Source organism: Megachile rotundata, chromosome 14 (assembly GCF_050947335.1).
Source record: "Megachile rotundata isolate GNS110a chromosome 14, iyMegRotu1, whole genome shotgun sequence".
Lineage (NCBI taxonomy): Eukaryota > Metazoa > Arthropoda > Insecta > Hymenoptera > Megachilidae > Megachile > Megachile rotundata.
Window position 1 is genome coordinate 13743504 of NC_134996.1, and position 25692 is coordinate 13769195.

At 44.4% G+C, this 25692-nt stretch overlaps 1 protein-coding gene across 3 annotated transcripts in view; it reads left to right on the forward strand.

Annotated features, from left to right (window-relative positions):
• The window catches only part of brp (ELKS/RAB6-interacting/CAST family member bruchpilot), a 55630-nt gene that overhangs the window by 28341 nt on the left and 1597 nt on the right, over positions 1 to 25692 (forward strand). The window contains exons 5-15 of one of the 3 annotated variants that reach the window (XM_076539472.1): positions 4062 to 4250; positions 6673 to 7620; positions 16362 to 16529; positions 17007 to 17174; positions 18789 to 19052; positions 19307 to 19696; positions 20374 to 20676; positions 20828 to 20980; positions 21247 to 21435; positions 21506 to 21645; positions 21768 to 23985. In XM_076539472.1, coding sequence (XP_076395587.1) covers positions 4062 to 4250; positions 6673 to 7620; positions 16362 to 16529; positions 17007 to 17174; positions 18789 to 19052; positions 19307 to 19696; positions 20374 to 20676; positions 20828 to 20980; positions 21247 to 21435; positions 21506 to 21645; positions 21768 to 23985 — 5130 coding nt within the window. The remainder of the gene's footprint in view (positions 1 to 4061; positions 4251 to 6672; positions 7621 to 16361; positions 16530 to 17006; positions 17175 to 18788; positions 19053 to 19306; positions 19697 to 20373; positions 20677 to 20827; positions 20981 to 21246; positions 21436 to 21505; positions 21646 to 21767; positions 23986 to 25692) is intronic. The other 2 variants (XM_076539474.1, XM_076539473.1) reach the window with 2 other exon arrangements.

The window sequence follows — 25692 nt, forward strand, 5'->3', positions numbered from 1 at the left end:
AGCGATTTCACAGTTCGCTGATGAATTATACATGAATTTTATATTAATTGAACAATGCTTTTTTATTCCGAAATGTATCGCGGCAGCAAGTAGTATGAGACAGTGATCAGACATAACCCTTTGCACTCGGGCATTCGCATTTATTTTTAAAAATATAAAAATTCAAGGACTAATGTTTGAGATTTTGTTGAACGTCTGAGAAATTTATCTAGGTATCTAGAAAGAAATGAAAAAATGTAGAAATATGAAAATGTATGAAAGTGTTGCAAGAGGTGAAAAGGAACAAATAAAAGCTTGTTTCGCATTTGTAAATTTTTCGTTTGGAGAATACTTTTTTGTGCAGAGAACTGGGAGAAAAACAGCTTGGATGTGCAAAGGGTTAATGAAGCGTCCTACATTCAGAGCCACAGCAAAGGAATCAGTAAGATAAAGTGAAGAAAGGTGGGACGAAGAAGTCGGTAAAACTGGCCATTAGTATTCAGACCGAGCCGCCAGTAGAATAGACGCGGATAAAGTCAGACATGCTTAGCTTTCAGCGTAGTTGCAATGTCCGAATCTCTGAAACGTATTCACTGAAGAAAAACTAGTTGCAACATGCACGCTGCAACAATAACGACCGGCTTACAATATAAAAAAATAATCTTTAATTCTTCAGTTCTTTAATTTCAATTCGTCTGTCGATTTGCACAGTTAAGCAGGGAATATTTTTATCAAACTTAATTATTAATTCAGGGAGATATCGCATCCGGTCGGCTATCCGGTTCTCCTTGCATCTTCGTGTATGTGCCTGTTTAGTTCTAGGTTTTAGGTGAAGTCCACGTGGCTTTTCATAAATTAGGGAAATTTGCGAGGATACGAGAGATGATCATTGTATCGAGTCATTCGTTCTGAATCGGACAGAGAGCACGCATCGACCTCAATCGACGTGATCATTATCATCGTCATCACACTTCTCTTATTCTTTCTTTCTCTCTTTTCTTGCACACTCGTCGAGTCGAGTGAAGAGGGCGTCGAATATAATGCACCAGCACCAGGCCTGTCTCGTCACCGAAATTTTTCGATCGTCAATCTACCAGCACCTTCCCAACCTCGTCCTTCCATTTTCTCCTTGTCTACGAATGACATACTTCATCCTTCGTACGAAAAATAAGCACAGTTTCCCTGAGAGTAAAAATACAGAAGTTGTAAATAATTACCTATTCATACAATTTTATCAACCTTCCATTTGTAAGAACAGTTCAGAGCCAATTGCTTTGAAAACTTTCACTGAAAATTTTCGAAACTGTTCCAATAAATAAATCCCTGTTAAGCCTTTTATTAGAAATTGAGACAAAACATGCCGTGATACGACGCTTTAAGAATTGTTGGAGACTGAGATAACATATCGGTGGAACATATCGAAAATCAATGAAGTATGTCAAACGACGTCTGCATCCTCCAAAGCATGCGACAGGAATCAGTCTCCCAAAAAACCGGAAGTACGAGAGCACAGAGTCTCCTATCTCCAAGAAACCAATAACTCTCCGTCCTCTTTCATTTTCTTTCTGTCTGCCTGTTTCTGTCGCTCTGTCTCTCTCTTTCTCTCTGTCTCTTTCTTCTTGCACCTTGCGGATCGAACGACGACGATACGAGACGTCGACGACGACTATGGAAAAGGGACGGCTGATCGGGGAAACGTGCAAAGAATGAAATCAATGAAATAACGATGATAATAATGAACGATAGATTTAATCGAACGAATGCGATGATAAGTGACGAAGAATATATAACCGAGAAAAAATGTGCTGCGACTGGAATGCGTGGAATGAGCTGCTTTGAATGTGTAGGTGATACAAAAGACGTGTAGCAACCCCTACACACTGGGAAATTATCACGCATCCGCCCTTTCGGTCATTCACCCCGTTTAACAACAACCACAACATTCGATCAACAACACCGTCAGTTTTATGAAATACGTGAAAGTTAGGAGACATGCACGTGACCTCTTCCACCCAGGGAGGACCCAACAGGTACACTCTCTTTCAAAGAGAAACACACACGATCTTGCTACGATTTTTACAGTCGCGTATTTTTCACTTTGAGTTTCTCTTCCGTTTGGCTGCTCTTTGCGTCTGTCCACTTCTGAATGCACTTTTTCGCGGATAGGCCATTTGGGACGTGTTAACTATTCTTAACTGTTTAATTTCATTGTTGAATGTTGTTTAATTTAATTTGGGGAAAACTTGAAGTTAAAAATTCAGAAACTATCGAAACCTGTTATTGTTTCGTAACTCTCTGCAGCAAAAGAGAGCGCAATTTATCCTATTAGTATTATTAATCCTATTTAGTATTAAAGTTCGCGCAAAATCAGCCCCTCGAAATTAGCTCTAAAAATAACAAAATTAGAATTTAAAATGATTCTCTTAAATTCAGCACGAAGTTCGGAAAGCAAGAAAAACTCGATCCAATCCGCAAATACTACAGATGGTTTTCACAGTAAAGATTCTCACTACTTTCGCATCGATCCGAACTCGAACTCCGTGAAATCGGCTCTAGAAAAAACAACAAACGAATGAAAAGTCTAAGTGAAAAGTCGAGTCAGGTCTCAACCCTTCACCTGAATTCTACAGCGTTACATGTTACTGACATTTCAGTGACATAAAACTCCAGCAGAGAGTCATTCGTACAAATATTAATTAAGTACTTCATAATTTTTCTGTTTATTTAATAACCACTTGTGTTCTGAGCTTGTACCTTTTACATATTTTTAACAAACATTTTTTACTAAATGTAAAAAATTATAATTTTAATTTTAAAATTAATTATAATTTTCATATAAAATAAAAGTAGACTCGTAGAAAGAGAAGTGAACCGACGCAACAGACTCAAACGTTTATTTCAAACGGTAGACCCTATATTCACGACCGGAAGCTGAAGGACAGGGGACAGCGAACCATGCGAGACTTTTGATTCTTTCTGTAAGAGAAACATTACATTCATTTTCTCTCAATGTTACATTCTCACGTCATTGCGTACGGTTGCTGGGTTTCGCGGTATTATGCAAATCAATATATCGTACATGATTTATAAGCTCTATGAAATCTAGAGCGAGCAGTAATTTACCTAATCTTTCAATTTTGAACTTACTTTGAATTTAGGTTGCATATCAAATTGTTGAAATACAGTCCCACATTGCGCATATTGATTTAAAGCTTGAAGAGAAGAAGAACCATAGAATATTTTTACTTTAGAATAAGCTACCAAGATCGGTATAATATCTCATAGGTTAATTCGTCGCTAATTCGAACGAAAGGTCAGCCATTTTGTGTTACGAATATCGATGAACCGATTATGCAGTGTCCAGGCTTTTAGCTCTAAATTGATGTACTATAAGTGGCATTTTGCAATACGTTTTTGTCACGAAATCAGATTAAACTTCGTGTATTCTAAAATTAGTAATCGTTTGCTTCGATCAATAATCCGCCCTTTTGTCAGATATATCGATTACCATTTCCAGCGAACTACGACCTTTAAATCGATGAACTATCACTTCGCATTTTATGTCACGAAGTCATATGAAACTTTGTACGTTCCAAAACTGGTTGTTTGCTTTAATCAGCCATGCATTCTGCATGAAAAACATCGACAAGCTATTTCGAGCTTCAGGCTTTAAATTGATATACCATGAGAGCTATTCAGCGATTTTAACCAGTTTCAAACTGATACGCAACAACCTAACCATTCCATAAATTCAGCATTTTGTAATTTCGTGAAACCTGGCCCGTGAAACACTCACACGAATGAATGGCTACTTTTGTACGTGTATATTTTCATACGATACGGAATGTTTGTTCTCCTTTCACAATCACACGTTCACACACCTGTCTATATATATATACAAATATATATATAAAAGTGCACCATTTTATTTTTCTGTGTACATCTACGTAAGTTTCATAGACATAAGTTAAAGTTCATTCTACTATTGATTTTGATCATCGTCACCTGAATGTTCTTTAAATCGGTCACTTTTGTTTTCATATGTATACATTGTACTCTCTTCTCGTTCTTGTACGTCTCAGACACGTTCTTGCCCATCACGACTTACCACTATCATGGCCAATCGTCGTAATCGATGCACGAGCAGCGGGACGGTCCGAAAGTCGTCAAGTCGAGTCAAGGCGAGCCGATCCCAGGCCCAAGGGAGGACTTTGCGACTGTTTGGCACCGACCTGATGCGACATGCGATAATACGACGTCGTACTCCTCGCGTAATTTATTGTCTTATCCTCTATCGTTTTCTACCTATCTTCTGTTTTATCCTAACAGGGTGATCGCACATCGACCACATATCGCTCTATGCTGATGTTACTCACGATCAAGTTCGAAATGGAACGAATTATCTTCAATTACCAAATTCATACAACTATTACTGATAGCCTCATTCTTGGACTCATTGGTGTAACTAGCATTGGTGTAGCTTTTTATTTTCCTATACATACGCCAATGATTCCACTCACTTAACTTGAAGCAACACTACAATTAAATAAATTAATCAAGTTCGGTAAATCAACCGACGACAAATTCAGTGAAATTCTTCAGGGTAGGTCAATGCAGACAGTAAAGTCACGTTAACTGTCCGCTGCTCGGAATAGACGCCGGGCAGTTACCGCGGGCGGTAGTAGTATGAAATCCTCGACGTATGTTTTCTCTAAGCGAGCGAGAGAGAACCATGTAGCGGTACATACGTTTGTTTGTTTTAGATTCGTTACACCGCGCTGGTGGCTCGCTCCTCGTAACCAGTTCCAAGAACTGGTGGGGATAACGGCGATCTCCTACCGAAGACATTTTCCCGGTCAGTTAACGAGACTTTATTGTATCTATAAATTACTCAGAAAGCAATTAGAATAAACGTATTAGCAAAAACTTATACGATCTTGATATCATTTAGAAGTTCCAAATTAAGATGCACAGAAACTTAACTAAACGTGTGATTGCACAGGATATAAAATTAATCTAAAGTTATTAGATCAATAGAAATAACTAAATCGAGTTATCTCGACGGTACAAGATAATTAGAGAATATCCTGCAATCGATCAGCTACGACTGTTTTAGTAGACCAGGCTTTGAACATCGTTTGATGAAGTTAAGCCCAAAGTTGTATCATTATCGATACCACGTTTCGACTGAAATTGCGAGGATAGAGCGTCGCGTCGATTTGCGATCACATTTAGGATTCATCTTACACACATAGTCGCACACTCGCCGTAATGCGTATCCACGAATCGTCTTCCATCGCCTGCAACGTGATCACGTCGATCATTGACCCAGTATCGTGCATCCCTGCACTTTTCTCACTCGCACCAAAGTCCGTTCGATTTTTTGCGAAGTCATTCATCGTCATCGCACGGTCCTCTCGAGTCGTGGATACGCATTCGCGTTTCATCTTGTCCATGCGACGTGGCCGCGTTTCGAGGGTGTGATCTCCCTCGTTGTTAGAATGTCGTGTTCCTCGTGGACGTGGTATGACCGTTCGAAGGAGGATGAGAAATGTCTGGACGCGTCGGCCGAGAGGACAGAGAAAAACGGAGGGCAGAAACGAGAACTTGAAACGAAAACGAGTCGTCGAAACGCCGCGAGCAGAAATATGGACAACGATGTCGGCCGTACGTCGCGGTGGGCGAAAGAACTGCGGCGGCGCCCGGCGTCCGCAAGAGGATCTCGTGGAACGAACATTGTCATCGAGATTAATCGCGAAGGCTCCAGACTAAATTTCATGCGGGAGCCTCCGTTGGTAGAGTGACCTTGCGATCGTGGAGATCGACATATTCGAACGCTGTGGTCCCTGACGATCGTGGATGTCATCGGTGATCGGTGGTGCTCCTGTACCGCCGCATATACAGCAACGTGATTTATTCAAAAATGAGATCGTTCTGTATACGTAGTCGTCGATGATCGAAAAGAAAGATCACTTTGGAAACGATACAGCCTCGTGGGTCATTCGGAGGATCGACTGGATGTGTCAAAGGAAGAAGGAAGCTCGGCGGAACGTCGCTTTTCTTTCGTCAACCGGGACGCTGCCGGTGCCACTTCCGCTTCCTCGAGACTGTCCCGTGTGCTATTCAAAGCTCTTTCAAACGCTGCCCTTTGTTCCCCCACTGCACGCGTGCGCCACATAAAAGTATTACCTCCACAATTCAGAAAGACGAGATTCAATTTAACGTTGCTCATATTTTGTGGGAGTTCGACAAGACTCGACTCGATATAATTAAATTCTTCACGACTTAATTCCGCCCGACTTTAATTACATGAATTTCAATTAGACCCGAGTCAATTAATTTATGAAATGGTTATTTTTGCGGGCACGATTATGCAAGGGCCACTGAATAAATAAAAAAAGTTCAATTCGAGTCCACCAAGATGATCCTCGCGTGCAGTGACACCCCTACGACCATTCGAGCAACTGGTACCAGATAAAGCACGGGACAGGTTCGTTAGCGGAGCCGCACCAAACCACCGTAGAAAATACATCTCTCTTCCACCGAACCACCGCATAAAAAACATCATCACACAAGAAAAAAAACAACCATATAAAAAAAAAGTCCCTCGCACGCTCGCTAGAGAGACACGAGGACAAGAACGGGGAGCATCGACGAGTGTAACCGTTGCCCGTATTGCTTGTTGTTGTAAAGGAGCTCAAAGCCACGAACGAGAGCCTGAAGAGCCTGCAGACGCAGCTGGAGCTGGCATACGCGTCGACAGCGTCTTCCGGTGCAGCGGTGTCCGGCGGATGTCTTGGGCTAGGTAGCGTATCAGATGCGTGCGGCGGTACTGTCCTTGGAGGTAGCGTGGCGGTTCCAGGCGGCGTGCCCGGTAGCACCACCCTGACGGCCATCATGGAAACAAAAGACGCGCGCATACAAACCCTGGAGAAGGAGGTGGCGTTGCTTGAGGCCGAGTTACAACGTATTAAGGAGTGCGGCGGTAAACTAAGGGAGCAGCTGCTGAAAGCGATCGCCGTACCGAGTAGCTGCTGCGGCACACAGCAGCAGCAACAATCGCAACAATCGTCGTTGACGCAACAAACGCAGCAACAACAGCAGCAACAGCAGCAGCTGAATCAGGTTGCTACGGGGGGTGGTGGTATTGAGTCGCAAACGCGACAGGGATTGGTGACGGGCATGGGTGGTGGTCCGCAACAGCCCGGCACGTTGGCCTTGGCCAGGGGACCGTCCGTGATGACCTCGCTGGTACCGTATGGTCACACGTCGTCCACGGCATTAACCAGTTCATTGCTTGCCGGTTCGACAGGTGGGACCATGAGCGGCGGAGGCGGTGGGGGCGGTTCCTCGTGCCTGGCCGGCATCTCGTCGGGCGCTACCACCGGCGTGGTCAATCCCTATACCGATCGTTACGCCGATCATCATCTCCATCAGCTTCATCATCATCATCCTCCCCATCTTCATCATCATCAGCCTCATCACCTCCATCAACAGCAGCAACAGCAGCAGCTGCAGTTGCACCAGCAGCATCACCAGCAAATGCAGCAACATTTGAAACAAATTGAGCCTGCGGCGCAGGGCGCACTGGCGCTCCACGCGCACACCTTCAACAAGCACGACATGAACTTCAAACGGCAAGTAAGTTTCTTCATCAACAACGTGCGCATCGAAAAGAACGACGCCATCTAGGAGTATCTCTGCTCCGTCGCGTGCCACCATGGACCCCTTGCCACGCCGCAGGTTCCCTCTGCGTGAGTACCCCCGCTACCCGATGATCCACAGGTATTCAGAGAAAGGGCTCACCCAGATATATATGTGTATATAATATATAACAAATACCTTGTCTCGTATCGATAACGCATCGCCGAGAGAGAGGCTGAGCGTCTGTTTCCCCCGCTCGACAGCCAAAAACGACGCCGATCGGAGAGACGATCCGGGTCTAGCCTCGGGATCGAGACGTTTATTCGAGTATCAGGAATGCGTGAGTGCTGCGTGGATGAGTTTGCGAGCGAGCCTTCAAGAAAGGGAGGGAATGAGGAGGGAGAAGATGAAACGGTGAAGTCGAGACGCGCGTAGCATCGTACTCGTGTCCTCTACCCAAATCTCCCTGAGAGGAAAGGAAACCGAACGAACGCATCTTCGGGAAACTGTACGCTGAAATCGAAACGTCCCGCGGATCTGTCGATTCCTTTCGTCTTTTCTTCCAAACACCGATCGGATGCCGTTTATACGAGTCCCTGAGAATACAAATGGCGTCGGTTGTCTCCAAACTTGCTCCATCGTGGCGGCATACTGGTGCGGTTATTTCACCGGGGGACCGGTGGGATCTTTCTTCTTCCATGATTCCTGTTTCTCTTCCTTACTCGTTCCGGAAGCTTAATCAGGATTTCGGAGACTTTAGCCGTTCGATCTTCAGGTACTCGTCCGATCATTTTCATCCGAATCACGAACTCATCGAAACACGATCCACGCGAGATTCATATCATGTGGGAGTCGAACCACGTCTTGTCCAAAAAAGCTTTAAGCTCGACTGATTCTTACCGGCTGCCCCGACGACTTCTTATTTATAGCCGCACCCGGTACGCTGTAATTTCTTTGACCAAGACTACAGAAACGCACAATTTTCCCGCAGAAACCGCTCCATTATTGGGTCTAAGGCACGATACGCTTACTTTTTTACGTTCATTTGAATATGTCGCTGATTCGTTGATTCTCAAACAGCAGCATCACCAGTCAATTATTTTCGTTTCTCATCGACTCGTATACCCGTGCACCGGTGCAACACATTAGCGTACCTGTTTTCTTTACCTCTCGACATCCCTTTCTAATCGAATAGCAGAGTTTATATTTTTTGACTCGATTGTACCTGTTTAAGAAGTCGTAGGTTTACGTGAAAACCCGACACCTTGTTCCCCGTGTCCGTGCACCGTACACTGTCGAGCACGTTAGCCTTCTCTAGAGAAAAGACGATATAGCCTTTGTCTCTAGGAAAGACTCTCACGATCGATGTTTCCAAAATTTCCTCTAAGAGGGGTCCCCCAGAAAATTAACCTCGAAATTTTTCCCTGAAGAATTAACCTCTAATTTTCTCCTAAATATATTAATTTCTTCTACGAAATTGTATTACACAGAGCACACTAGCCCTAGGGGAAAAGACAGTGTGGTGTCCGGTTCCCTAACGTCAGCTTTTTCCCTAGGGAAGAGTATCGTGCTCGACGCTGTATATTGATCCTCGAAAAGTTTCCTACGCGATCGTGTAGTAGATTTGGGTCAATCTGATACGGTGGAAAAAGAGGAAATGCACGGGACAAGAGGGAACTTTTGAAAATGGGTTTCGAACAATTCCGAGAGAAAGTCAATGAGAAAGTTACAATTCGGTAGCTACTACGTGTAGAGCCCGAGAGCAACTGTGCGTACCTAATGTCTAGGCCTTAGAGAATCATATTATACGTTGTTGGATTCTAGATTATCTATAGACGTTGACGTTATTAACGTGTAATCCCTCGATTAGAAGAGAGTCTTCTTAGAAGACGCAAGTAATTTCGGTCGAGTTAGGGTCCCTGTATCGTTTTCCTGTGCGTCCTCGTGAAACGTCCGTGATGTGCCTTGCGTTCTCTGGACATTCGAAAACACTCAACACGTAAAGTACAAAGATTTATTCTAAATAGACAAGGATATGTTTAGGGTGTTTCGAAAAAGTGTATATTACATAAAGTATTCAAATGCTTATGTATCAGAATAATTCTGTGTTAAATAATTTTTTGTTCAAATTAATGAACCGATGTTCAACGAAACATCCTATATTTTTTTCGTTCAATTGTAAACCGTTCCATCTAATCTGACCCCAGAAAACGTACAGCCTTACTAAAAGACGTTTCGCGAGAAGACGACGTGCACGCGAAAAACAGTAGGAAAAGCGCGCATAAACGAAAACAGACGCAGAGCCTATGAACCGTATATTTTCGTAGCAGAAAGCGTTTTAGCCCGCCCTGACGCCCTAATGATCATCCTCGAGCTGCTGGTGTTACCCCTAGGGAATTTAGGAATTAGAAACCACGAGTGAAGTTGCTCTGGTTCCATCACGGTCTTCTTGAACACGATTCCCCACGTTTTTGGAGGTCCCCGACAATCTTTATTTTTCTACTTTAGGCTAGAGATAAGTGTCCCCCGTGTCACCATTGAAACGACCCGAGAGAAACGGCCGAGACCCTAGACATTTTCTTTGTAATCGGAGAAATTGCACAGGGTTGCACCAGAGGTCGCAGCTGGGTGTACCCTGAAATGACCCTGATCTTTCCTCCCGGTCTTCCTTTTCCGAGGAATGGAACAGTGGCGACCGAAAATCGACGTGCGTTGCTCTCAAGGACATCCCCGATCTCCGGACATCCTTCCATCTCGACGACGATTTCACGATCTCACGCGTCAGATGTCCTGGAGACGAGTCTCTACGTTCGCAAGGTCCACGAATCGAAAAAAATAATAAAAAAAAAACGAACGCGTGTTCGAGCGTACTACCGATCCTCTTTCGGATCCGTTGACGACAAACGAACGCCCTCGGAGAATACTTGAAGCCTTGGAATTCCGTTTCCACGAGAGAACAATACGACGATCTCGTTCTCACGTAACCGGTCCGACATTGGTGCTACGAAGACAGAACCAAAAAACGAAAAAGAGAGATAACACGTGATTACGAAGCGATCGAAGGAACCTGTCGATAGGTTCGAACGCGTATCGTTTTCGAGATCCTGCTGGATCTCCTTCGTCCTTTCCAGATTTTATCTCTCTCCTGATCTTCCATTTGCAGCTGGTATCCTTGTATCTTTAACTTGTCACGAGACAAGCAATGATAATAAATATAACAGAGAGAAAGAAAGAATGATTCTCTGATCCTTCTCCTGATTCTCCTGTCTGTTCATTCAACGATCCAACAAGGATTCTTGATTGAAACTTTTTCATCATGTTCATCTTCATCATCAGCCTCCGTAATCGTTCAGTTCGAGTCATTTAGGGAATCATGCCTTGTGGCGGTTGATCGAGAAAGGGAAGAAAGCCTAGCGTACATTGGTAGAAACTTGTGGAGATTTGGTGTAGTGGAGCTGTGGTGATGAAATTTAGGTAGAGTTACTTTGCAAGGTCTAAATTAGTACAATTATTTTATTACTCTACTAGCTTTAAACCTAGGTTACATTAGTAAAGTGGTGGGTATACCAGCATTACCTCCGATGTAGCCTAAGCTTCAAGTGCTAGTTAAAGATCTAGCGCTAGTCATGGCTGTGATATAGTTTGCTACCTGTGCTAAAAAGCTTCACATCTCGAGCGTTAAATATTCTACTAATGTAACCTAGGTCTCTAGTGTAAAGGTAGTTACGGTAAAGTAACTCTTTTGCTTAACTTTCATATCTTAAGAGAAACCACGGTACACTCCATCAATAATTTACCTAATATCAGCCTTAACCAATGTAAACTAAGCCCAGCTACCAGTGGACAAATCACCCACAGAACAAAGTCAGAGTTTCGGAAAGCCTAATCACCTATCCATACAGAGCTGACTTGACTCCAGTTATCCCCACATCGAAGGCACGGGTCAATTAGTCCACTGGTAGATCCTCTAATCCTCTCTTTCACCGATCAGTCGCCATAATCTCGTAGCAAAGGAACCAGTTCGTACTCTCACCAAGCCACAATATCGAGACCATCATGTTGTCACCATTCACGCACTGTACCCCCATCTGCAATGTAGTTTGACCCCGTATCATCTCGTTTCATTTGTTCACCCGTAGCCAGTCGCTTAGAACAAACGCAAGATCGCAAACAGGATCGTGTCCTATGACCCTGTCCTTTCTCTCAAAGATCATCAGACATACATCGACTCTCGCGTAAATTTCGAGCAGGATCGAATTGCTTAGAAGAAGAGTATTCGCGATACATTTTGGGAGCCGTACGCGATCACAAGCATTTCTCATCGCACGCTCATCGCTCGCCGTTCTCTCGTCGCGTAGAATTCGAATGCAATACCGGGCATGATGCATGCGTCCAGAGAGTAGGAGTAATCGATTAGGGTACGCGTACATTTCAGAGCGGAATTCGTGTCACTAGCTGTCGAGAGTATTTATCGCGTGTGGACACTACTGTCAGTTGACCAACAATCATTCTCGGCATGGTCTGAATGATTCTCTCAATGATTCACTATCACTCGGAGAGTACACCGCTTCGCGTCACTCTGAGCACACGCTGTCAGAGCGCTGCGAATATCAGCTGACTTGCCACAATATTCACCCAGTGTTCACATTGTGAGTCCGCTGACAGATATAGCTTTCACTCTCAGCACAAACTACTGCTGAACGCTGGTCCTCTCATATCACTCTCAGTGGCTATGTTCAAACTTTTAATCCACGCTGAGATTGATATTAGAGAGGGACTCTGAATGCTCACGTTATGACAGTGCTAATTTTTGCCTAACGTCGCTCTTAGAACCTAACGTCACTCATGAGAGTACTACTAAGAGCGATGTTAGTCATCTACCACTGTCCATAGTGTCCACATGCAAGACTTTCGAGAGTTATAACGCTCTCAAATGAACCTTGCTCACAGCTGTCAGTGAGAATTTGTAGGCACGTTTGAAGATGCGAAATGTTTTGTTGTCGCCTGTCTACGGTCACGTATTAATGATAACGATAAGAAGTGAACTTTGGGGCTTTAATAAATGATCGGGTGACCATCAGGTGGCATCAAGAAGATTGCACTTTTCATGAAGATAGCGAAAGTAGACATTTCTAGGTCGCAGTCTCTCCAATCAAGGTAGAAGTTATTAGATCCCGAATGAAGATCTGATTGATGGGGTTCCTTGAAAAATTCAACGCTCTTGCAGCTACATTAATTTATCATCTAATTTTGCATCGTAACATTTGAAAGTTCAAAGACTAAATTGAAAAAAGTGTCAAGGAATCCCATAGGAAATTGGACAAGCTTGACCATCGAGCTAGATCCCACATTCAATAGGAGTATCACACCGCCTAGAAGATGTAGACAAAGATTATCATGTTCAATGAAGGAACATCGTTTGTTCGTGTTTGATCACGCGATTCGTTCATCGATGACCATGATTTCTAGCGAAAAGCATGCGAGTATCCGGTGTTGTTTGGTCCTGTGTGTACCTTGATGCATGCAGCATGCACGCAGACACCATTCGTATCGTTACCACTCTCGGATGCATCTGTCATCATCTAGTTGATCGATTCGATGCGATCAGGTAAAAGAATCATCAAAGGATCATCATCATCATCTCGAGGCCGAATTCTCCATGTTTCACGGAGACGAAGGGTCGTTCGGTTTAACCACCCTTGTTAATCAGACAGGCAATCTTATATTTTAGTGAAATTTGACAAATAACTACTTTTGGAAATTGACATTTTGTGCTGGACAAAAAGTTTTCTTATCTGTAATATACTGGGAGACCTTCATTAATTTGATTGCATGAAGGCTACAGTATAACAAGTTGCCACTCCTCTTTCAAACTTGTACATGTGAACTGTAAAGTGTTTCTTGAATTCGAAACGAACGGAAGTTTTAATGAGAAAAATTACGGAGTCAGGTGAACCGAACGTGACCCTTCGCGTAGCCATAAGGGATATTATCACTTAAGCTAGAGCTAAGTTAGCGATAAGTCAGCAATGGATGGTGGCCCTCAATTCCGCTGAACTGATCCAACTCCCATCTTTTAATAACAAGTTAATTACCAAACACCTTCGTTTCTATTGAATTGATCAAATCCGATCAGCAGTTATTTTAAGTTGACAAATTTAACCCTCTCGATACTGTTACCCATCATGAAACTGACAGTTGATTCACTTGCTTGGACATTTGCGTAGGGTGTAACGAAAGGGTTAAGAAGCGTGGGATTGTAATATAGGGAAACGGAATTGGGCGGCCTTCGTGGTGAGCGAAGCATTATTAAATGTGGTGCCCCGATATTCTAGCTTTCTGAGGAGGTAAGGATATTCTTCACCCGACAAAGAAGCACTTCCAAGCCAACCACCTATCCTTCGTTTCCATCTACGTGATTACCGTATTATGTAACGGAGTGTTTCGATGTTCCGTAGTAACACTTTCTCTTACACACCGACACACACACACGAACACAACCACTCTCTCTCTATTTCTATTTCTATTTGCGTGGCCAGTAAGTTCCTGGACGACTTCGCTAGGAAATTCGTGAATTTTCAAATCATAATCTTCTCAAAAATATTTATTTCGGTAACTTGAAAATGTAAATCAGAAGGGATTTGATTGTTTCTGCTCCAGTAAGCTGCTGTTTAATTTATTCTTAAACGTGAGCCAGAAATATAGACATTCTCCGTCTGGAATTGACCTCAAGTAAATTAATTTTGGACCTTAGAAATCTCGATTTCATTTCACGAATCTTTAACAGAGGTTTAATACAATTGTTACTAAATTAAAACTCGTCTTATAAATTAAACTCGTCTTGGAACTATCTAGTCACTCTAAACGTCTTTGTCTCTTTCTTTCTCTCTTTCTGTCTCTCTGTCCCTTTCTCTGGTGTGAGTCGTTGATCTAACCGTTCGCGATCAAAAAGCCAAATAAAACGGCGCCGCAGTGTTTTATTCCGAACTGCGACGCAACGAAACTCGAGGAAAGACGCCGCACACCGCTGTTCGAAATTTGCCGCGTAACTGCGCGCGCACCTTCATCTGTGCGCGCGACATTTAAACGACGAATCGTAGATAGTCACAGTAGATCCTTCTGTTGTTTCTTCTTTTTATTTTTTTCTCTCTGTCTCTGTCTCTATCTCTCTTTACTTGTTTCTGTGACTCGTGGCAGTCGGGAAGAAACACCACGGGAACCGGAAACGGCGAGGAATTTTCACGAGCTATCGGCTCGCTTCTACGTAGAACCTGTTGTTCATCACTTTGGCACGATATAGAATGCTGAAGAGAGAGGGGAACGATGATCGATCGTGTTCGATGACCGATCGATCCATCGATCCCTGACGCTTGGGTTTTTTTGGGCTGAGATACGCGCGTGCACGTCCTCTGGTCGATCTGCTCTCTCATCGAAGTATTATAATTTCATGTAGGAAGAAAAAATTCGATTAAAACTTTCTGTCGCTAACTTCCTTATGTTGGAAGTATAAGGTTCTAGTTTGCTTTCTTTCAAGAAGTGATCACTACTCAAAATTTTGACGAACTGTCCAACAAATATTTACTAACATTTGTCTAACAAGTTTCCGATAATTTTTCATTATTAAGCAATTGTGACTGAAAAATATGAAACCTATTTGGAATGAATATTTACTATTTTATTAATACTTCTAATTGGAAAATTTATACAACCTACAATAAAAGAAGTTATCCAGCTTTATTGCTAATATTAAAAAACTAAGATAGAAGATTGAAATTGCGGAGACCAATCAATTAAAAAGTAATACTTCGATCAGTGAGCGTCGGCGAAGAGGACCGCGATATCTCCTCCACGCTGCGTACTCTGCTAGTTGATTAGTTAGTAAATAAAAAAATACATTTAGATGTGTAAACTCTCTGCTTGCGATCCCGAAGCGAGTAGAGCTCGCGACGGGATCCACACGCGGCCTGCCGACACCAGAGTAGATCAGACGAGCGTAGTAGGTACGTACACGAAAATAAAGAGAGAGACACAAATACATAATACGTCCCGATCTGGCTTCCATCACCAATGGTCCAGGTTATCCTCACCCGGTCATCCTGACATTTGTTCGACACGTATAAATGTATCTCTCGTACACGCAGGAGACACTTTGTTTGTAACGTTGTATCGTTGGTTTCTATATTCGCTGCATGCTCAGTATTGACAGTCCTGTCCGAGTACGATGACGAATCTGGCTATATACTTACAAGTTTGTTCCAAGCTTTGCAGTTTGAGGTATCATTTTTTATCTTGACACATTCAGGGTTGATATATTCGCTGGAATTCAACGTTAAATGCTACACGCGAAGTCTATGCAATCAAATTACGATCCTAGCTGGTAAAACGGAAGATAACTGAACATGTCAAGCAAAGAAATATGCTCTAAAACTAGCCGAAACATAACAGCGTGTTAACTCCGGGTCCCTGAGCGGAAATACAGCTCGATTAGCCATGTCGAAAAGTTGTCGAATCGGAACGAAAGACGGAACGGTTGACCCGTTTCACACTCGATTTACGTCTCGACCTAGTAGTTTCTGTCAGAGACATGTAAGTACATACGCGGTAGCTGATCGTCGTCGTATTCGGTCACGACGGAGGGACTCGAGGCCGCGCGCCTTGGTCGCTCGTTGTTTCGTCGTCTTTGATGTTCACACGGAAACACCGACTGATCCTCTTCTGGACGACGAATCTTTTCGCAGCTGGACGAGCTACGAACCGAAGTGCAGCGCAGGGACCAGGAACTACTCGCGATGTCCGCCAAGATGAAGACCCTCGAGGAACAACACCAGGACTATCAGAGACACATCACGGTGCTGAAGGAGTCGTTGTGCGCCAAAGAGGAACATTATAACATGCTACAGGCTGACGTAAGTTTACTTTTCTACTAATCAACAAACATAAAATTGGCCTGCACCTTTATGAGACTCCAATAATAAAAATCTAATGTACTTTTTAAAAATTTGAAGTTTCTTAATTTTAAAATTGGAGATTTCTTCAAAATTCAGTCCCCAATGAAATTTCTTCAGAAGCCGAATCCTTGTTCTAAATTTCCAAATCCCTAACCTGATAAAGTTGCCAAGATCCAAACTCCCAAATTCTGAAGAAAGTTGCAAAGAAACATATCAATGAAACCGTATGCCAAGAACATCTTTAACCCCTTGATAGGGGGATGAATCAGAGTCGAAACCGGAGAAATCGAGTGGAAGGTAGGTCACGGGGGAAAAGAAGGCCGGGCTGCAGGAAACTGGGTCGTGCAGAGCTCTCCTCTTATTCACGTTTCGACTGGCCATTTCGTGTCGCGTGCAATTGAATCTGCAACACCATGACGTTTCACGCGTGTGCAGGTGGAGGAAATGCGGCAGAGGTTGGAGGAAAAGAATCGCATGATCGAAAAGAAGACGCAGGCTGCCATGCAGGCGCAACAGGAACGAAATCGCATGAACACCGAGCTGACTGAGCTGAAGGATCATATGGACATTAAAGACAGGAAGATCAATGTTCTTCAGCGCAAGGTGAGTGCCCTTGAACCTTTTCCTTATTTTAAGAATATTACAGGTCTTTTAGGGAAAGATCGAACATATGTAATTAATCTTTTGCCACCTGAGATGCACTGGTTTCATAGCATGTTCGAGACAATTTATTATTTTTGAAACATACATTCATTTGTAGTAATCATAGATTAAGTAACGAATGTAGTCATTTTTTGAGAAGAATAAATAAGTGAAAGATGAGCTGGAATCAGTCGAAGCTCGAAATAGCGTTTAAAAGTGAATAAATTCAGAAACAAGGTCAGACAGTGTAAAGATCACAGGAACGTTATTGATTATGTGTATCGAATCCATCACTCAAGTTACACATGCTATGATACGTCAGGTATAAAACAGGGTTGAAAAGGTTAATATCCTCTGTTCGATTTTCTCCAACCCTATCCCCAAAGAATCATAGCCTCCTTTTGAACTTTATTTCTGGTATCCCAGTACAACCCATTGAATCAAAATAATGTTTTGTCGCGAAAAAAGAATCATTATCAACCCTTAAATAGAGGGTGGTTTCTATATAATTTTGCACCTTTCAATTTACTAAAATATTTTTCGTTCCATTTTTAATGAAATATATTTTAATGGGGAGTTCGTTTAAAAATTCCAGCGCGTAGTCGTAGGTGTATAAAGTTGGTATTTGCTAAGTATCCGAATGGATTTTCCTGGTAGCCCGTTAATTGAAAGAGAAATTTTCCCCTGGCGATTAATTACGATTAAAGTCGATTACACGATAGAGGAAGCGCACACTTAGCGTAGAGTATTGCCACGATGCGATGCGGCTGTTGGAGTGCGCATGAGTGTGAATCTTGCCGTCGATTGGAATGAGTGAGGTGTGTGCGCACGACACAATTTTTATGCAATAATTTGTCATAGTGTTGTAAAGCCTTGTAGAGAACGTGTACAAACGTGTCACCGTATATCCGTCCTTAAGTTTCGCAACGCACCCCTTTTTTTCGTTCGCTGTTCTTTTTTCGTTTTGTACCGTCATTGTGTTCTGTCGAATAAACTATCATTTTAGAGAAATTATGTTCTGTTTATTTATTATTTTACCTTATATTTATTTGTTGTTCTAGTGACCGATTATAATTATGATCTGATTATCGTCGATTATGACCTCGATTGTAGAGGCAACCTCGCTTTTACGATTATTTTTATCACGTGCCTTGTTTTATTCATACTGCAATCCAGGAATAATTTTGTTCTTTATATTTTTGTTGTCGAACGTTGGTTATTAGATGCTGTCAGTGTAGTTGCGTAAATGTGATGAATGATGTCGGTGAAGATAATAAGACCGCAGGTAAGTGAGAATTTATTATTATTCGCTTTTTACTTGGATTCAAGCTCGTCATTAGAGTCTCGTCATTAAAATTCAACGAAAGTGTTCACCGTGACTCAATTCGTTAGCATGTTTCAATTTAACTCGTATTCAGCGTGAAATTGCAAAACCTTCCGTTTACATCTAACAATTTACCCAAACCTCAACATCCACAATTTCATATCCTCGAAGAATCCATTGTTCAACGTTGACGTGTTGACCGATACTAATCAAAGCAGGAAGTGTTGACAGCACAGTTGTTGTGACTTCAGATCGAAAATCTGGAGGATCTGCTAAAGGAGAAGGACAACCAGGTCGACATGGCCAGGGCTCGTCTAACGGCAATGCAGGCACACCACTGCAGCAGCGAAGGTGCTTTGAGCAGCCTCGAGGAAGCGATAGGCGATAAAGAGAAGCAAATGGCACAATTACGGGAACAGAGAGATCGGGCTGAGCAGGAGAAACAGGAAGAAAGGGACTTACACGAGAGGGAGATCGCTGAATACAAAATGAAGATCCACGCGTTGGAATCGGAAGTGAGTTCCATTCATTATAACAAAATTAACCAAAGATCCTGAATCAATCCATGAAGGTTCAAGTCATCTATCCAAAAATCATCTATCCAGAAAGATCATAATCTCCAAGTAGCCCTCCTAAGAAAACTCTAATATAACTTCCAGTTTCATAAAGAAACCACTCCTCCATAAAACACCCTGACATATCCCGCACGATTGATATTGTTCCAAGTCGTAGCAATACTAGGTTGATACGATTTGGACCCGCTCCACAGGTTGAAAAACTGGGCACCCGTTTGGAGAGAGCGCAAGCAGAAAAAGACCGACTGGAGGCGAAGCTGGAAAGCTCCCAGTCGGAGTTAGGCAAGAGCAAAGCGGAACTCGACAAAGCTGCGTCCGAGGTGGGTCGCAGCGGCGCCGACTGGGAGGCTGCCAAACAAAGGTTGACCAGGTTGGAACTGGAGAACGAGAGGCTCAGGCACGATCTGGAAAGGTCTCAAAGTACATACGGCAGAAGTACTCTGAACTCGACGCAGGAAATGGACAGGATTCAGGAACGGGCTGAGAAAACGGCGGCGGAACTCAGGAGAGCTCAAGCTGAACTCAGGGTCACTCAGGCTGATAACGAAAGAGCCAGGGCTGAGGCTACTGCTCTTCAAGAAAAGGTAAAAATTAGAAGAACAACTTGTGGCCAGATATTCAGAATCTATCTATCTAGCTGGCCTAATAATTTTATTAATCGTTTGGACCTCTCTGTGATGATGATGTTAGTTGAAATCTTGAAAGACCACTTGAAAAGTAATGTTAGCCAGAGTAATAGTCATCTGTCAGCAATTAACCGGTAGATTGATCAGAGACCCAACGAACTGGTTCGAAGAGAAATCGCTTCCTGCGCTGACGAACAAATCGAATCGACCTAAGATCTCGCGTCAAAGGAATGTGCCTTCCGGATGATCAGCCACGGAAATAGTCCCTCGAACCATAATCTGTAGTTGGTCGCGTTTCGTGGCTGTTAATGAGCGATTGGGTCGAGTCGGCAGCTTCGATTCCAGCACCCAAGAACAATCGGCTTTTAATCGCGATCGATTCAACCCAGATCGAGTCTAATTTTCTTCCGACGATAGAGAAACGAACTGGTAACGAAACTGCGGATCAAGTGGTTGCAAAGTTGAATTTCATTCCTTTAATTATTGTTCGACGATTTTGCACAAGATAAATTTTTTGGAAGATTCAATTTGATTTGCAGTTCTATGATCAGAAATCTCAGAGTCACAATTAGTAATACTTTTTGCGTTACGATTTCAATTACAGTATTACTCGAATAATATGTGTATTTTAAAAGGTGGAAAAGAGTCAAGGTGAAGTGTACAGGCTGAAAGCGAGACTGGAAAATGCTCAGGGTGAACAGGAGAGTCTTCGGGACGAGTACGATAGAGCTCAAGCTTCCGTGGCTCGGCTTCATTCAGAACGGGACAAGGCGATCGCGGAACTTGAAAAGACACAAGAGGAACTCGAACGGACCCAGGCTACACTTGGCAAGGCACAACTTCAACAGGATAAGCTGCAGAATCTACTGGACAAATCGCAAAGCGAGGTCGACAAGCTTCAGGAGAAACTCGATAAGACACAGACAGAAATCCGCAGGGTAAATCGAAGCTTATGGAGATTATACGCTGTTTAAACATTGTTGCTTTAAAGATCTTCAGCGATTAATTTCTTCTCTTTGTCTACTCTTCAAACTTGACTGTTCTATTTAATTGCTTCGTGTTAATACCAATTGTTTCTGAAATTGACAGATGCAAATGGAAAGGGAAAAACAGAATTACGACTTCGAGAATCTTCAAAGCCAACTGGACAAAGCCCTCGGACAATCGACTAGAATGCAAAAGGAACGAGAAACAATTCAACTGGAAGTGGATCGTCTTCAGGATAAATACGAAAAGGCTCAGGTGAGATCGGGCGTAATTAATGAAAACAGACGTCCACAGTTCCCCTAGTTGACGTCATAATTTGCTGCCACATTCACTCCTGCTTTATGAAGTCCTCAGAGAACAAAAAGTCCTATTAAATCAACGTCTGTACAGCTACGCTGACAATAGAACGTAGTACTACAAGTACACTTGGGCAAATAATGTCCTCGCACAATAGTAGCTGTACTGGATGTGACATTGATCCCAGAAAGCAGAGTGGTCACGCTCTCTTCTCCTGTCTTCAGATGATAATGCAGCGGCTGCAGAAGGAACGGGACGGTTTCCAGGAAGAAACGGAGAAGCTACACGAGAGGATAGAGTTCCAGCAGAATCAGATAACGAAGCTGCAACGGGAGAAAGAGAACGTGTTGTCGGAGCTTGATCTGGTGAAAGAGAGATGGGAGAAGGTGCACAATTCCCATCAGAAATTAACCGTGAGTACTTGAATTGATATAAAAGGTAAGGAGAACGAGATTGCACAGTGTATGCTCTGTGTCCGGGCAGCTCGAACGCGACGACGCTCTGACCGAAATCGAGATTCTGAAGGAGAAGCTGGACAAGGCTCAGTACTCGATGAACAAGGCTCACGAAGAACGGGAGAACGCGAACAAGGAGTTTGAGAAGATGTTGGAGAAATACGATAGGTAAAATTTAGCTGAACTTGACCTAATATTACCACTTGTTAGTCCCTGACAATATTCTTAGCATGTCTTTAAAATCTAGACTATAAATGATCATCAATGACGAGTTTATTCTGTTCCAACAGAGCCCAGAGCGAAGTGTATCGTCTGCAGAACCGCATCGAGGTGATGGAAGCCGACAAAGACCGACTAGAACTGGAAGCCGAGAAACAGCAAATGTTAGCAGCGAAGAGCCGCGACGAGGCTAGAAAGGCTCAAGAGGAATTGGCTCGCGTGCAGGAAATGTACGACCGAGCCGCGCTTCAGCTGGGCCGCACGAAAGAGCACGAGGAGAAATCGAAGGAGGATCTGGACAGATTGACGGTGGATCTGGAGATGGTGCGCGAACGATACGAGAAGTCTCAGATCGAGATGCGCAGGCTGCAGAACGAGCGCGAGAAGCTGGTCGCGGACAACGAGCGGATCAGCTTCGAGCTGGAACGCGCACATTCCCAGTTGAACAAGGCTCAGGCGGCCACGGAAAAGACGCAAGAGGAATTGACGCGGATGCAGCTGGAGATCGAGAAGATGTACGAGAAGCACGATCGACAGCAGGCCGAAGTGAGGAAGGCGCAAGCGGAGGCGGAACGGCTGCGTGTGGAGGCGGAGAGCTCTCGCGAGGAGTGCGAGAGGTACGCGGCGCGGTTCGGCAAGTATCAGGAAAGCCAAGAACGGCAGAAGGAGGAACACGAGTGGGCGAAGCTGGAGGTGGAGCGGCTCCGCGACCGGCTGGAAAAGGCGCAGACGGAGCTCGAGCGCGCGAGGAAGGCCGAGCAGGACGCCCAGAGGCTTCGCGCCGATTTGGAACGGGCGGAAGGCGTTCGAGGTAAATACCAGTACGAGCAGGAGAAGTGGCAGAGCGAGGGTAGTAGGCTACAGCAGGAGGTGGACAAGCTGCGGGAGCGTCTGGAGGGCCGGGAGTCGGAGCTGAAGAGGATACAGTCGAGCAACGCCGAGCTCGAGGCGAAGCTGCACGAGACGCAGCTTCAGCTCGAGCGGGCGCGAGAGGAGACCAGCAAGACGACCGCGGCGCAGGAACGGAATCGCGGCGAAATCGAGCGCGCTAGAATCGAAACCGAGAAGATACGCGATCGTCACGACAAGGTGAAGGCGAGAGCGGACGCCCTGGAGGCCGACAACGAGAAGCTACGCGTCGAGATTGTCCGGCTCGAGAGACTGATGCAAACCGAGGGTAAGACCAGATCGGAGAGCGCGAGCATCGAGGTCGAGCGGTTGCGCGCCAGCCTGGACAAGGCGATCGTGGCGCGCGACCAAGTGGAGCTCGAGGCGGGCAGACTGGCCAAGGAGCTGGAGAAGGCGCACATGCAAACGGCCAAGTATCAAGAGGCGGCCGAGGCGAACAAGAAGGAGCTGGAAATGTTGGCCGCGGAAATCCAGTTGCTCAGGGACGAACGGGAAGCTCTGAGACAGGAGCTCAGACGGGTGCAACAGCAACAACAGCAACAGATGGCCGGCAGCGAGGAACTGGCCCATATGCAGCAAGAGCTAAAGGTCGCTCAGTTGGAGCGCGACAAGATGGCGGCGATCCTGGAGAATCGGGAGAAACACTCGGAGAAGATCGAGAAGGTGAAGGAGAAGCTGGAGGCGGAGGCGAAGCAGCTGCAAGTCGAGCGGGACCAGCTGGTGATACAGCTGGAGAAGTCGCAGGAGATGCTGGTGAACTTCCAGCAGGAGTTGAACGCGAACGAGGCGGAGCTCGAGCGGCAGCGCGACGAGGTGCGTCGGTTGCAGCAGCTTCAGCAGCAGAGGGCACACGCTCAGACGCCCGACAGAGCCGCGAAGGAGGCCCTCGAGGCACAGATGCGAGAGGTGCATCGGCTGAACCAGCAGGTGCAGACGTTGACGCAGGCACAGACCAAGGAACGACAGAGGGCCGAGCAAGCCGAGAAGAGGGTGCAGGAACTTCAAAAGCAGATCGCGACGAGGGAGTCGTCCGCGGCCGCGGGCGGCGCGAGCGACGCGCAGCTCGAGCAATGGAGGAAGCTCTGCGAGACGGAGAAACAACGGGCGGACGCGGCCGAGAGGCAGGCTGCGGAGCTACAGAAACGCATCCAGACAACAGAGAGGCAGGTGCATGCTCAGCAACAGCAGATCCAGCAGATGCAGCAGACCATGCAGCAGCAACAGCAACAACCGCAGCAGTCACAGCGAAACGGCCAGGAGGCCGCCAGTCTGCGAAAGGAGCTCGAGCGCGCGCGAGAGGAAGTTAAGCAGGCAGCCGTCGAGCGCACGCGGTTCCAGGCGCAGCTCGAAATGCTGTGCCAGGAACTCGAGAAAAATCAGGTTAGCAGCACGACCTGCACTCGCTCGCGCGCTGACCTACACTACTACTACTACTACCACCACCAATACTGCTACTACTACTACTACTACGCCTACATCCGCAATCTCTGTCTGCACTATGTCTGCCTACCGTTGGTCGATCGTTGTCGACCGGCTGCCGACACATCACGCGCCTCTCTCGTCTCTCTATGTCTTCTCATATTTCGACCGCAGCCTCTGCCTTCGTCGTCGACGAAGCAGAACTCGCCCACAGCTCTCATAACACGCCGCAAAAAAAATAAATGTCATATATATATAATATATATGTATGTATATATATTACGGTTCAACGACCCGATGCGTCTATGTGTATATATATATACATACACATGTTTATATACAGAAAACGGAGACGATCTGCACCCGCACATATTTATCATCTTATGTTGCGTACATGTATTATATATATCTCGGGGCGTCCGTCACACTTCACAGCGAAGCGCAACATCGCCTTCACCATATCATCCCCCACGAATTTTTGTTTTACAATAACCCTGATACCCATCAGCCATTAAGCACGGGTTACATTGATAGAGCAAGTGGTAGACTAGCGTTTGGTTACGATAGTTTTAGTTAGTTTTATGGAGTATTGGAGGAAGGTATATTACTCTACAAGTCTTGTTCTATTTAACCAATTACTTTGATTATTTCTGAAGCAGGTCATGGTAGACTTATGCAAGTAAATTAGATTGATGGAGTAAGACTAATGATAGGGTTACTCTATGCAATGATATCCTACTTTACTCCACCTATTAGCTTTAAGTCTGACAAGTTGTGCTGTTAGAGTAATACTGTGATAACTTTAACGGTACTACCCTATCGGTTCTACTAGCATAGTTTTAATGTCTGAATATAGTAAATGGATGTGATTAGTACACTATCATTTACTCTCCCAATGTAACCTGTGCTTTACTACTTGATCAACCACTTTACCAATGTAAGGTAGGCTTTATCGCGATTACCTTCAAGCATTGGTGTAACTTGGGAGCGGGAACTTCTAAAATATGCTAAGGAATAAGTTCCTAAATTTCCACATCTCCAAATCCTCAAATTCCCAAAAGCTCTTGATCTGATATGGTATCCTTATCCTAGTTACATCAATGCCTTCAAGCACGGCCGATCGCGCATTGCTCTTTCTTTTTGAATATGTTCGATGGTTATGCCGTTTTTTATCCTTATGTTTATCGTTGTTACGTGAGTCACTCTGAAACTTTTGAGAATCTGTCGTACAAGGTAAAAGCTTCGGGTAATTTGTGATTGTCAAAATTTTTAAAGTGATCCACCATCATCAGCGACGGCAAGGAGACGATCGTAGTGATTGTATATCGCGTTTAATCGATTCCAAAGGCACAATGAAGAGATATTACGATCGTGTCTTTGCTCGATATATTTGACACGTTGTTATTGCTGCAGTTCTGTTGCGCGACTTCGCAACGATTGAGTAACCTTCACGAATATCACATTTTTGGTTTTCCTGTTTTCGTTTGGTCAGCATGCCTACTGTATCGAATGCCAGAGATAGAAAATGGTTCTATTGTAAGCACAGCGATGCGTGAATTTGCGTGAAATGATGACAAAAACGAAGGGAAAGGCGCTTCCTGTTTACCCTCACCTTCACATTTTTTATCTCGACGCATACGTATATTTTTGATATGTATTTGTACATAC